Below are 14,650 nucleotides of genomic sequence, written 5' to 3' on the forward strand. Positions count from 1 at the left end.
TAAAAACTTTACATTGGGGTTTTTAAGCAATTTACTTTGTCAGAATTCTGAGACTCGCCTTGTTAAATGTTTACGTCAAGGTAAACTCGAACAAGATAAAAGCCAATTCTTATCAATTGTACCGACACTTGTCTATTGTCAAAAATTAAATAAAGCTGTTATTAACAGTGCATATTTCTTCCAAGATTACTTCATCTATATCTGTTTGGGAAGTTCCGTTAGCTCGGTCTGTCTTAACACATACATGCTATAAAAAATCGTAATAGTTTCAAAATTCAAGGCTTTGAGTTGGGTTTGTTACAAATTTGTGTGTGTGTGTGTGTGTGTGTGTGTGTGTGTGTGTGTGTGTGTGTGTGTGTGTGTGTGTGTGTGTGTGTATTCTAATCAAATGAGCTTCATTTAGATTTCGTTTTCCAAAGTAGTATAATGGATACACGTGTAAAATGTGAAATGTCGTCATTCTTTGTAGGGAATCGTATCTATCCAATTTGCCTACCACAATACAATTCAGTGACGGTTCGTCTCTTTTGCCTTGTATCACGTTTTGGGAAAGTTTCTGTAATTTAGGATGTGGTTAATCTGATTCGAGGCCCAGTCCTCACGCTGAAGACTTTCCATTGTGAGGAGGGAATCCCGGAGTGACAGAGGCGACGTTTGTTGGAGAGATGACCAAGTGCGTCATGGCTACGTCACGAGCTGCAGCCCATGACGCGCGATCCCCTAAAACTTCAGGGTTCTGCCACCTGAACCCGTCCCCAAACCGCGCATGGTTCCCATCTGAAAACAGAAAGGTGACTAAAATGGGTGCATTGCATCCAGTGCTTTAAAACGTGTTAAGTCAAGCAAATTAGCCTCGTACACGTGACATCCTGTTGTGTTGTGATGTACAACAAATATTTAGCTAATAAAACCCTCTCGTGGACTAATTTTGATGACACTCCGGAAAAAAAACAGTCACGCTTTAGTAGTTTGTGTGGTAGTTTAATAATTTAAGTATGGAAACAGTTTTCATTAACTAATTCCTGATGATTAATTGTGAATGGCTCTGTTCATTTAATTTGTGGTAACATGCAGATAGGCGTCTAGTTTGTACATATAATGCAGCCTACAATATTTATACTAAACTACAGAGCAGTTATCAAAGTCATCGCTGATAGCATCGTAAAATACCTGTATGAGTCCAGTTACGCCCAGAGTGATAAGAATATTAATCCCGCCCTCTTGAAACACAATTGGGCAAGACTGTGGATGCCATCATCTGATTTGTACATAGTCTTGTCTGTCAAGCCCTACCCATGATATCGGACTACTTCCTGGATAAGGAACGTTGTGAACACCGCCGTAGTAACGCCGGTATTTCTACTTCTATGTAGTTACCTCACTGTTATTTCCAGCACTACAACAAATAGTAAGTACAAATTTGATTAAGCATTAAGCTATTACTCATCTTCTTACCGCCAAGATATTCACTACAACGCCATTTTCCATACTTCAAAAGGCTGAGACAGCGAGCCCCCTTGTTCGCTTTGCCCAGTCCCAGTGGACATAGTGGACAGTCCTAGTGGACATAGTGGACAGTCCTAGTGGACACAACGTCCTCTTATAAATTCGAGGTGTTTATTTAGTGAATCGCTTTGCTGGTTCGTCCACAACATCATGTCTGTGTTCTGAAATGGTCAAGCAATTAAAGGTTAGCGGTAAGTTGTGATGTTAACATTCAGAGAGATGCACAGGTTTGTAGTCCGCTAGATTCAAGAGGCGTAATGTCCTGGCTGCGTTTGAAAAGCTTAGAACTTAAAAACTTAAAAATCCAGCCCAGAGAAAGAAACACTATTATATAACAGCAACGCCAGTATTCTTACAGATTTACGCAATGCTAAAGAAAGAGGATGCTGGTTTCTCTTTCATGGACGCTCTATATTCAAGACTATTCTTTACGCAAACTGTTAACAGAAACCTTTTAAAATATGTTTGTTTTTTTATGCTGTAAATATATTGATTTTTTTTAAATGTTATTACATCCTGTTACACTGTAAAGCACACACGGACTTGTAATGTGTAATGGGAAGTTACTTTGACCTCTCATGTCATATAAAAGAAACTGGCAGGGAGACCAAATGTATGTTTGTTATACTGCTCAAATAAAATGGATTACAAATCTGTAAAAGCAATGTGACCATAACAAAAGCAGATTGCATGGGTGTGGTGTGGTGTGGTGTGGTGGGGTGTGGTGTGGTGTGGTGGGGTGTGGTGGGGTGTGGTGGGTGTGGTGTGGTGAGTGTGGTGTGGTGGGTGTGATGTGGTGAGTGTGGTGTGGTGTGGTGGGTGTGGTGTGGTGTGGTGTGGTGGGTGTGGTATGGTGTGGTGTGGTGTGGTGGGTGTGGTGTGGTGGGTGTGGTGTTGTGTGGTGTGGTGGGTGTGGTGTGGTATGGTGGGTGGGGTGTGGTATGGTGTGGTGGGTGTGATGTGGTGAGTGTGGTGTGTGTGGTGGGTGTGATGTGGTGAGTGTGGTGTGGTGGGTGTGGTGTGGTATTGTATGGTGTGGGTGTGGTGTGGTGGGTGTGGTGTGGTATGGTGTGGTGGGTGTGATGTGGTGTGTTGGGTGTGGTGTGGTATGGTGTGGTGGGTGTGATGTGGTGAGTGTGGTGTGGTGGGTGTGATGTGGTGGGTGTGGTGTGGTGGGTGTGGTGTGGTATGGTGGGTGTGGTGTGGTGGGTGTGATGTGGTGAGTGTGGTGTGGTGGATGTGGTGTGTTGGGTGTGGTGTGGTATTGTATGGTGTGGGTGTGGTGTGGTATGGTGTGGTGGGTGTGATGTGGTATGGTGTGGTGGGTGTGGTGTGTGTGGTGGGTGTGATGTGGTGAGTGTGGTGTGGTGTGTTGGGTATGGTGTGGTATGGTGTGGTGGGTGTGATGTGGTGAGTGTGGTGTGGTGGGTGTGGTGTGGTGGGTGTGATGTGGTGAGTGTGGTGTGATGGGTGTGGTGTGGTGTGTTGGGTGTGGTGGGTGTGGTGTGGTGGGTGTGATGTGAGTGTGGTGTGGTGGGTGTGGTGTGGTGGGTGTGGTGTGGTGGGTGTGGTGTGGTGTGTGTGGTGGGTGTGGTGGGTGTGATGTGGTGAGTGTGGTGTGGTGTGTGTGGTGGGTGTGGTGGGTGTGGTGTGGTATGGTGTGGTGGGTGTGATGTGGTGAGTGGTGTGGTGTGGTGGGTGTGGTGTGGTGTGTGTGGTGGGTGTGGTGGGTGTGATGTGGTGAGTGTGGTGTGGTGGGTGTGGTGTGGTGGGTGTGGTGGGTGTGGTGTGGTGTGTTGGGTGTGGTGTGGTGTGGTGTGGTGGGTGTGGTGTGGTATGGTGTGGTGGGTATGGTGGGTGTGATGTGGTGAGTGTGGTGTGGTGTGGTGGGTGTGGTGTCCGCTCTGTTGGTCCGTGGTCTCTGTGTGTTTTGCCAGTACTGTATGTGGAATGGCAGTGCTCCAGTGCTCCAGTGCTCCAGTGCTCCAGTGCTCCAGTGCTCCAGTGCTCCAGTGCTCCAGTGCCAGACAGCAGGATGATGTCATGTTTGTTGCTGTCCTGCACGTGGTTGGCCACAAACAGCCCATGTTGCATCCACATGGTCTCAGATGGAGCTGTGAAGCAAAGCAGGTGTCAGCAACATGTGTGTGGCAACGTCGGCCTTGACTGGGACGTGAACAGGGACGTGAACTGGGATGTGAACTGGGACGTGTCAACAGGGTCAAACGTTTAGGGTTACTGGCAGATCCTTTGATCAGTGGCAAATGCTTGGACTTGTGAACTCTTCCCTGACCTAGTGGCACAAGATGTGTGTGTGTGTGTGTGTGTGTGTGTGTGTGTGTGTGTGTGTGTGTGTGTGTGTGTGTGTGTGTGTGTGTGCGTGCGTGCGTGTGTGTGTGTGTGTGTGTATACGTGTGAGTGTGTGTGTGTGTGTGTGTGTGTGTGTGTGTGTGCGTGTGTTTGTGAGTATATGTATATATATACACACACACACACACATATAGGAACCTTTGATAAAGCTGGGTTATGAACGAAATCAAGACAACAGCGCTGAGAACAGAATGTTGAATTATTCAAATATGAATGCACTAGCACAAACACAGACATTTATGTTTTACAGGGACCAATGGCATTCCGAAAGGCAGTAAAGGGGACCGTCATTGGGGGCGGGGCCATAGCTACAGCCTTTGGCCTATCACAATTCTTCGAATACAGGAGGAATCAGGTAAGCGAATTTCAGGTTGCTTGCTAGGACCAGACATCTTGTACTTCCCTCTTACGTCTATGCAGAGTCATCCACACCGTGACAACCTTCTCAGGTTAGCAGATGTTTGGGCGGGTATGATCCTGCTCTAGAAACTTCCCCCAGTGTCTTATGTAACATGTTTCAGGGTTTAGCAGACGGTGAGTTTACATGCAACAGCAACCTGGCTACATGTTATTAACATTACTCAGTCCATCTTTATGATAATTAATGGTTAACAAACCAGGAATAAACGGACAATAATCCAGGACTGCTTTAAGGAGTCTGTTTGATTTGAGTGTGAGACTGGAACAACAGAGACCATCCTCACAAACACACTCTTCTCATTCAGTACGAGCACACACTACTGCCGGAGCATCAGCCTGTGTTTGCCAAAGGGATATGGTACTTGAACACTAATGCACAAATTGTTTAAAGGACCTCACTTGAATGTGAAATCATGAAGAATCTCATCCCCATTCATGTGGCTGGCCACAGTGCCACTCATCACAGTCTACCTGTGTTTAGACTGGGGAGGGCCCTGGGGGGCCAGGACACAGCTTGTTTGGATGTTATACTAAATAACTTAAGGTCAAGTAGATTAAGATAATCAACAAGGCCTTGAGAAAGAAGCGAAGGAGAGATGGGGAAAAAAAACGAACCCACACAAACTCTTGAAGAGCAGTGGGGGGTTCTGATTTTCCCTCATCATCTATTCAAATCCGCCAGAAACCCATTTTGGCCATTATCCTGTTTCTGTAGTGTTCGACTCCGGCTTAAACTCCAGGGAGGGTGAGAATTACGGCCTCTTAAGGATGCGGTTGCCAAGGAGACGCATCGTTAATGTGGACAGAGCGCGGTTAGGTAATGGCGCGAGACAGCGTGTTTCAGGAACACTGGAGATGACATGCAGGCGTAGAGGAAAGGCGACGTTCCATCTAGGCCTGTGCTGTGAGTCTGGGGGCTTCTGCTGTGTCCTCTGCCCTTTCTCCTGGGCAGCAGAGACTCTGCTATGCAGCCTTTCTCTCCGGGAGCCCAAAATACTCTGAACTTCATAGTGGTGACAGGAATGTGGAGCTGAGAAATTACCTGAGCAGAAAGAGAAATGAAGAATTATCTGAGCAGAAAGAAAATGCCATTGTGATACATGACTTTGTTTGTTTGTTGCCAAATTAAATGAGTTTGTTGTTTGTTGAGTTGTATAATTGAGATGTCGGTTTTTTGAGTTGTTTAAATGAGTTGTTTGTTATTTGAGTCTTTTAATTAAGTCGTTTGTTATTTGAGTTGTTTAAATTAGTTGTTTGTTATTTGAGTTGTTTAAATGAGTTGTTTGTTATGTTTATGCTGGTTGCACTGCTTTATTTCCACATTTTCATCCCTTTTAAATCATATTTACATCTGAATTATATTCAGATAAATATGAGTATATGAAATTATATAGTTTTATATTTTTTCTAGATGGACTAATAGATATATATACATATCTTATATGTAATTCTCTGTAATATGTAATTGTAGCTCTGCACTAAGCAGTCACATGCATAAAGGTGTGTTTATACTCAGGTGCTGGTTTAAGTCACTGAGCTTTGCATCACAACCACACATCTTCCCCTCCAGAACTTCTCACTGACTTTTGTTCTGCTGTTTATCTTCTCCTTCATTCATTTATTCGTTCATCTACCTCCTGTGTTACACCAATGAAGCCTAAATGGGTAAGCTGAAGTCGGAGGAGAAGAAGAAAGCTGATTTTCCAAAATTATTCTGTAATCATGCACGTGTCAGTCTCTAATCTTTGAAATTGTGATGTTAATTTGGTGAGTGCGTGTATGCGCACGTGTGTGTGTGTGTGTGTGTGTGTGTGTGTGTGTGTGTGTGTGTGTGTTCTATGAAGAGGGCACTGTCACACTGGCTACCTGGCAGATCAGTGCACTGCGGTGGTCGATTGTGTATTTGCATGTAATTCACTATTGCCTCTTTTCACTTGTTGTGATTGCAGGACAGCCTCTCTCTTAATTGTCTGTGGATGTTTTAAATAATATGTCCGTCCTTGGAAATAGACACTAATTATTGAATCCTGTTTTTACATGCTGTTACTGTCTAAATTGCAAATGTCTAGGCTCATTTGGTCATTTGCAAGTCAAATCGACCCCACAGACTTTGGGGGCAGATTGATGTAATCATTTAGGCCGAATGCTAACAACAAAATGAATCAAGCATTTCATTATGACTAAAATCTGCAATGTCGCCCCTGCCCTTATTTCTTTTGTCCTTTTTAACTTGAATTTGAGGTTTTGTCTCCTGACGGAGGACGTGTGAAGTGTCCCTCTCTCATTTACTGCCATTCATGCTTTATTGTGTAGAAATCAAAACACTGGACTTTCACAGCTTAGAGGAGGTCTGTGTGTCTAAGAGTGAAGGTCTGTGTGTCTGAGAGTGAAGGTCTGAGTCTGAGAGTGAAGGTCTGTGCATCTGAGAGTGAAGGTCTGAGTCTGAGAGTGAAGGTCTGTGTGTCTGAGAGTGGAGGTCTGAGTCTGAGAGTGAAGGTCTGTGAGTCTGAGAGTGGAGGTCTGAGTCTGAGAGTGGAGGTCTGTGCGTCTGAGAAAAGAGGTCTGTGTGTCTGAGAGAGGAGGTCTGTGCATCTGATAGAGGAGGTCTGTGTGTCTGAGCAGAGGTCTGTGCATCTGAGAGCGGAGGTCTGCATCTGAGAGCGGAGGTCTGTGCGTCTGAGAGTGGAGGTCTGCATCTGAGAGCGGAGGTCTGTGCATCTGAGAGTGAAGGTCTGTGTGTCTGAGAGTGGAGGTCTGTGTGTCTGAGAATGAAGGTCTGTGTGTCTGAGAGAGGAGGTCTGTGTGTGTGAGAGTGGAGGTCTGTGTGTCTGAGAGAGGAGGTCTGTGTGTCTGAGAGAGGAGGTCTGGTACTGGCTATCCTTCCACTCCTCTGCATTAGAGATGCCCAGCGCAGCCAATCAGAGGACGGCAGTGTGCCTAAGAGGCCTGATGATCCTGTACTAAGCCAGGAGAAATGCATGTGTGTTTTTGAACATGTGCACTAGCATTTCACAGCCTTTATTCATCCACTGACAAACATCTTCTAGGCCTTTTTTTAGTTCTAATCATATAGAGAGCTGTACATAACAACACATTCCCATTATGCCAGCAGAAAGAGCCCTTTTAAATCAGACTAAACTTTCTTACACGTACAACCTTTTCAGATCTCCCATTTGAGGTATCATTCTTTGCTTGATCATCTTTTCCCAGGGGTACAGTTCCCTTCATTTTAGCTGGTTTTCCACAGAACCAGCAGAGGTTGATTGTGCTACTTACACTCCCAAGATGCAAACGAATGGCTCTCCATAGTACTCTCAGCTAAATCAGTTAAATCAGCTATTAAGTGCCAAGGTCACATTAAATGAACTATTTGGTGAAAATGGACATGGAAGATTAATTCATTCCATTGCTCAAAATGATGCTGTTCATCTGGGGACTAATACAATAATCCCGTACATAAACCTCATTCTGTGTGGAGAACCCAGCTAAATTGGGCACTAACTTGATATGGAGCATTTCGACAAAATCTTGGCATGACAACTTGCTTTAATTCAATCTAATTTTCAAACTTTAATTCATCTGTAGCTTGATTTTGGTGTGGAGATAACATCTGACCACCTGCGGTTAGCACTGCACAAAAGATTGATTGTTGGTCAGTACTGCAACATTGGTCTTTGCAGTACTGATATCATAAGCTGTAGTAGATCCATCTGGCCAATAACTAAAGTTTTGATTGTGTGCCATGAGCATCTGAAGATCAGAAGATGTTTCAGATGACTGCTCTGTGGTTCTTTTGGTTTTAAAAAAACAAACACAAAGCTGGCCCATTTTTATCACAACAATTGCAGCATGTTGTATCGCAATACGATACTTTGTCCAATATCATCCAGTCCCTCCCGTAGTATGTTATTGTCGCATTCTGACAGTCTTTCAGTTGTGCAGTCTGCGTGTGAACTTTCCAGCAGCTACAAAGCACACACATAGTTCAGGCCTGATACGTCCCTGTATGTGAACCCGATCAGGCCCGTTTGGCCTGCATGGAGGCAGAAGGCCAAGAGGAGCCGCTGTTTGAGGACCAGCTGCCGAGCCGGCAGGACCAGCTCGACGCGTTCAAGAACACGGCCGAGTTCGACGTCCTGGTCGTGGGAGGCGGAGCCACTGGAGCAGGATGTGCTCTAGATGCAGTCACCCGCAGTAAGCCCCGCCTTGTTTTTTGTGGCTTTTCATGCTGTGTGTCTGTCCATTGGGGCAGTTTCCTCTGTGCCATCGTGGTGTTCAGTCTTTAGAATGTAGATGAAAGATTATGTGGTTTAATTGCACATATGTTTGTTGTTTTGAACACTTGGAGCTTTTATTTTTTCAGTCATGCAAGATTTTAGTACTTAGCAATAATAAACAATAATAAGCAGTAATAAGCATTTTAGTTCTCAACTTTTCTTGTCTTATACCATTTACTGGGATATTTGGGTAGTTGCTTCAAAGTTTGTATGAAAGTATTACAGTTTACCTTACTTTCCAGGTGATCTTGGGCAAGAATATCCTTTCACTGTCACTTTGCTCTATGCAGGCAGCAATATACAGACAGAGCTGCCCAAACGCAATATGCAAGACTCTGATCTTTCTGTCCTCATGCATATTACAGAAATCCGTGCGAAAATGACACCAAACGCAGTATAAATATTTGGTTCGGCGGTGGCTGGAAATGCCAGCGCCGCGTTTAATCCATTTCCTGCCGGCTCTCCTGTCGCCCTCTCCTCTTCCTCCTCTCCCTCCTCTTCCTCCTCTCCCTCCTCTCCCTCTCAGATCTGAAGACCGCCCTGGTCGAGAGGAGCGATTTCTCATCGGGCACCAGCAGCAGAAGCACCAAGCTTATTCACGGCGGAGTGCGCTACCTGCAGAAGGCTGTCATGAACCTAGATTATGAGCAGGTGAAGTGTCCCCATCTCCAGCTGTTTGCCCTCACTTTAAGAGTGATTGCAGCGCTGCGTGGTCCTTCTGGCATTTTGTACATATATACGATGGAGGCAGAGAAAAACAGCATATGAAGAAAATGTTTAAAAGGCAGAAAAAATGCTGGACTACTGTAGTCATAGATAACCAATGCTGAAAACCCCATTAGCAATCACAGATGCATGTAGTATCTCTGCTTTACTGCCATACTGAAAACTAGTTTAAGATCTGGTTGTTGGGTGTGTTTGTTTCCTGTTCTGTAGTACATGATGGTGAAAGAGGCCCTCCACGAGCGCGCTAACCTGCTGGCCATCGCACCGCACCTGTCCGCCCCATTACCCATCATGCTCCCTGTTTATAAGTAAGAGTGATTTGTTGACAGGTGTCTCGTGCAGAGCAGGCCAGTCTTCAGGAACCCTCAGGCCGTCCACAGCTTCAATCTCAAATTGTGGACCCGATAGTAACATTTATCCATTACTATTTCAAATTTATTTATATAGCAATTTTTACAACACATGTTGTCACAAAGCAGCTTTACAATCGTATGGGTCCAGATCCCCAATGAGCAAGTCAGGGGCGATAGTGGCAAGGAAAAACTCCCTATGATGTTGGGGAAACCTTGGGAGGACCAAGACTCAAAAGGGTCCAACTTACAGCTAGTAAGTTGGGTTTTGACAAAAAACAAATCAGGACTGTTGGGGAGTTCCTGGGGGCTGCCATTAAAATATCTAGCCAATAAATGTCAACTTGGTTGAGTGGCATGTTGCATCTGGGTCTGTGTGTAAAGACAAAAGATGAAGACTCACAAAAGATGTGGGCCGGCTGAGGTGACCTGTGGCTCTAAATATGTTGTTATTAGCTGTAGAGAGAGGATTCCTCACAAAGGCTCATGAGCAGCTAGCAAACTTTCTGTTTTTGGACCAGAGATGATTCAAATAAGATCTTAAAATCAGAAGGAAAGTACAAGAGAACCTGTGTGTGTGTGTGTGTGTGTGTGTGTGTGTGTGTGTGTGTGTGTGTGTGTGTGTGTGTGTGTTCTAATGGGTCACACAGTTGATGTACAGTATTTCTTTTTTGATATGAAGTGATAAGTTCACTGAAATGGCAGGCGGCCCCTCCTGGCACCCTGAGTGATAGGGTTGTGGTTCCCCTGACCGTCTCCATCTTCCCCGCTCCAGCTCCACGGAGTTTGGTGGGGCTGAGGGAGGCCCCCCCCCCCCCCCCCCCCCCCCACCACCACCATCTCTAATTACTCCTGGCATTTAGACTTTGCTATGATATTTAAAACAGTGTGAGCCATGTCGAGACACAGAGACCTCAAGATCGCATCACTGTTCAGTCAGACACTCTGAAATCTGAACCAAGAGGTCCTGTGTGTCTGAGCCAAAATGGGTCAAAAACTTGGAGTTTTTGGAGTTACTCATGTTTTTGTATTCACTTTCCTGTTGGAAAACCCTAAATCCTAACCCTGGTGTAAATGTTGAAAACTAGATAAAAATCAACCAAAAATCAACCAATCAGTATGAAGTATGCAAGTGATGTCATGCATTGTACAGTATGGTATGCCAACTCAGTGTTGAACATTAATACATGTATTAATTCATTAATTGATATCACTGACTGTCTTAATTCAGTTGAAATCTCACCATTTTCTATACAGAAATATTTCCTCTAAATCAGGGGTGGCCAACCCGTAATAGACCAAGAGCCAGTGCAATTTATTTGCTGTGAAAACAGTCAAATGCGTGTTTTCCACTACGCCGGTTTTAAAAGTAATAGCGGCTCGCTAGGCTTGTAAACACACCGCGCACCACGAAAATGTAGCAGTGTGTCGCCCCGTTAGTGCAGGTGAGAGCGGACCGGCTGGGGAGCCGCATGAAACCAGGCAACGAGCCTCATGCGGCTCGCGAGCCGCGGGTTGGCCACTCCTGTTCTAAATGAATCCTAGTGTCCAGGGACATGTCTCCTGGGTTAGGGTTGGGGTTAGGGTTAGACCCTAATCCTAGTGTCCAGGGACATGTCTCCTGGGTTAGGGTTAGTGTTAGGGTTAGACCCTAATCCTAGTGTCCAGGGACATGTCTCCTGGGTTAGGGTTAGTGTTAGGGTTAGACCCTAATCCTAGTGTCCAGGGACTTGTCTCCTGTTCTCTCTGAAGCTGCATAGAGACGCATGTGCTCCATTACAACAAGCTCTTGACTTTTGTCTCCCTGCATATGAGACATATTTGTTTGTTTGTGTGTGTGTGTGTGTGTGTGTGTGTGTGTGTGTGTGTGTGTGTGTGTGTGTGCGTGTGTGCAGGTGGTGGCAGCTCCCGTATTATTGGGCTGGAATAAAGATGTATGACCTGGTGGCGGGTTCACACTGTCTGAAGAGCAGCTACGTGTTGAGTAAGAGCAGAGCACTGGAGCTCTTCCCCATGCTGAAGAAGGACAAGCTGGTGGGGGCCGTGGTTTACTATGACGGTGAGGTATAGGTTGGTGTGGGCGGTGGTGTACTATGACGGTGAGGTGTAGGTTGGTGGGGGCCGTGGTGTACTATGACGGTGAGGTGTAGGTTGGTGGGGGCCGTGGTGCACTATGACGGTGAGGTGTAGGTTGGTGGGGGCCGTGGTGTACTATGACGGTGAGGTGTAGGTTGGTGGGGTCTGTGGTGTACTATGACGTTGAGGTGTAGGTTGGTGGGGGCCGTGGTGTACTATGACGTTGAGGTGTAGGTTGGTGGGGGCCGTGGTGTACTATGACGTTGAGGTGTAGGTTGGTGGGGGCCGTGGTGTACTATGACGGTGAGGTATAGGTTGGTGGGGGTCGTGGTGTACTATGATGGTGAGGTGTAGATTGGTGGGGGCCGTGGTGTACTATGACGGTGAGGTGTAGGTTGGTGGGGGCCGTGGTGTACAATGACGTTGAGGTGTAGGTTGGTGGGGGCCGTGGTGCACTATGACGGTGAGGTGTAGGTTGGTGGGGACCATGGTGTACTCTGACGTTGAGGTGTAGGTTGGTGGGGGCCGTGGTGTACTATGACGGTGAGGTGTAGGTTGGTGGGGGCCATGGTGTACTATGACGGTGAGGTGTAGGTTGGTGGGGGCCGTGGTGTACTATGACGTTGAGGTGTAGGTTGGTGGGGGCTGTGGTGTACTATGACGGTGAGGTGTAGGTTGGTGGGGGCCGTGGTGTACTATGACGGTGAGGTATAGGTTGGTGGGGGTCGTGGTGTACTATGATGGTGAGGTGTAGATTGGTGGGGGCCGTGGTGTACTATGACGGTGAGGTGTAGGTTGGTGGGGGCCGTGGTGTACTATGACGTTGAGGTGTAGGTTGGTGGGGGCCGTGGTGTACTATGACGGTGAGGTGTAGGTTGGTGGGGGCCGTGGTGCACTATGACGGTGAGGTGTAGGTTGGTGGGGTCCGTGGTGTACTATGACGGTGAGGTGTAGATTGGTGGGGGCCGTGGTGTACTATGACGTTGAGGTGTAGGTTGGTGGGGGCCGTGGTGTACTATGACGGTGAGGTGTATGTTGGTGTGGGCCGTGGTGTACTATGACGTTGAGGTGTAGGTTGATGGGGGTCGTGGAGTAATATGACGGTGAGGTGTAGATTGGTGGGGGCCGTGGTGTACTATGACGGTGAGGTGTAGGCAGGGCCGGAGTGGACCCCTTTTTCAGCCCGGGAGTTTCATGTCCAAATCCGGCCCAAAATAATTTTTCCCTCCTAATCGGCCCAAACTAGAGATTGACATGAGCCGGCCCATCGGGAATCCTCCCGAATCTCCCGATTAGCCACTCCGGCTCTGGGTGTAGGTTGGTGGGGTCCGTGGTGTACTATGACGTTGAGGTGTAGGTTGGTGTGGGCCGTGGTGTACTATGACGGTGAGGTGTAGGTTGGTGGGGGCCGTGGTGTACTATGACGGTGAGGTGTAGATTGGTGGGGGCCATGGTGTACTATGACGGTGAGGTGTAGGTTGGTGGGGGCCGTGGTGCACTATGACGGTGAGGTGTAGATTGGTGGGGTCCATGGTGTACTATGACGGTGAGGTGTAGGTTGGTCGGGGCCGTGGTGTACTATGACGGTGAGGTGTAGATTGGTGGGGGCCATGGTGTACTATGACGGTGAGGTGTAGGTTGGTGGGGGCCGTGGTGTACTATGACAGTGAGGTGTAGGTCTCCATCCCTACTGCTCTGATCTCTTTCTAATGGTACAGCAGAGCAGGGATGTGTGGATTAAATTGAACTTCTTTCCCGATAATTTCTAACCCCGTTATTGATGGGTTTGTTAACATGGTGGTCATTTGGCACTTTTTATATTATTATATAATTTGTAATCTCCAATTTGTGGTCCCCAAAAGCTCGTGTGTTCATGTATATGTGCACGTGAGTGTGTGTTTGTGTATATTTGCATGTGAGTGGTGTCTGTGTGTGTGTCTTCGTGTATGTGAGAGTGTGTGTGTTTGTGTATGTGTATGTGTGTGTGTATATGTGTTCATGTATGTGCTCATGTGTGTCTGTGTGTGCGTGTGCATGTGAGTGTATGTTCGTGTGTGAGTGTGTGTGTGTGTGTGTGGGTGCGAGTGTGGGTGTGTGTATGTGTGGGTGTGTGTGGGTGCGAGTGTGTGTGTGTGTGTGTGTGTGTGTGTGTGTGTGTGTGTGTGTGTGTGTGTGTGTGAGAGAGAGAGCGTGTGTGTGTGTGTGTTTGTGTGTGTGTGAGCGTTTGTGTGTGTGCTTGCATATGTGTGTGTGTGTGTGTGTGTGTGTGTGTGTGTGTGTGTTTGTATCTAGCTGCCACTACACACAGCCTCCATATGTCACTGGTTCACTGGCGTGTCTACAGTCTGTTCTCTTTTGTTCATGGTCCCGTGTCTGTCAGCCGGAAGGCCCCCCCCTCCTCTTCCTCCCCCCCCTCTTCCTCCTCTTCCTCCTCCTCCTCCTCCTCTTTACCTGCAAGGGCTGCCTGTCATGCTGCATTTGGCTCACACACCACTTGCCCCCCCCCTTTGGGCCCCTGCCCCCGGGCCCCAGCCCTACTCTACTGCTGGGGGGGACATGGTCTGTGTGAGCAGCGCTCTGTCAGATGAAGACGTCACCCCAGGGGGGAGGGGTGAACGTCAGGGTGCCACACTCTCCGCTCCGCTGCTGGTCATCGTGTGTGTGCTCCGACACTTTGAAGCTGTTTGTGTGTGTGTGTGTGTGTGTGTGTGTGTGTGTGTGTGTGTGTGTGTGTGTGTAATGACCGTTGAGCGTGTGAGAGTGAGAGTCCTGAATCGGGTGCTGTAATGACAGTTTAGGGACGCGGTTTATTCGTTTGTCCCCACACATCCGCCACTTCCGACCCCCCAATCCCTCCTTCCTCTGCGTTGTCAGCCAGCTTTTCTCTCCAATTATTCAATCTGGAACAATCACGCCCGTGACATT

The 14,650-nt window shown here is 47.2% G+C and overlaps 1 protein-coding gene across 2 annotated transcripts in view; it reads left to right on the forward strand.

Annotated features, from left to right (window-relative positions):
• The first annotated feature begins 1,303 nt into the window (after positions 1–1,303).
• gpd2 (glycerol-3-phosphate dehydrogenase 2 (mitochondrial)) overlaps positions 1,304–14,650 on the forward strand; it is a 29,158-nt gene continuing 15,811 nt past the window's right edge. For both annotated transcript variants that reach the window (XR_013132886.1, XM_077015530.1), the window contains exons 1-6: positions 1,304–1,408; positions 4,127–4,231; positions 8,319–8,490; positions 9,100–9,224; positions 9,510–9,607; positions 11,545–11,708. Coding sequence is in view for 1 of the 2 variants with exons in the window: in XM_077015530.1 (XP_076871645.1) it covers positions 4,133–4,231; positions 8,319–8,490; positions 9,100–9,224; positions 9,510–9,607; positions 11,545–11,708 (658 nt within the window). In the remaining variant the exon portion in view is untranslated. The remainder of the gene's footprint in view (positions 1,409–4,126; positions 4,232–8,318; positions 8,491–9,099; positions 9,225–9,509; positions 9,608–11,544; positions 11,709–14,650) is intronic.

This window comes from Brachyhypopomus gauderio, chromosome 8 (assembly GCF_052324685.1).
Source record: "Brachyhypopomus gauderio isolate BG-103 chromosome 8, BGAUD_0.2, whole genome shotgun sequence".
In the NCBI taxonomy this organism is placed as follows: Eukaryota; Metazoa; Chordata; class Actinopteri; order Gymnotiformes; family Hypopomidae; genus Brachyhypopomus; species Brachyhypopomus gauderio.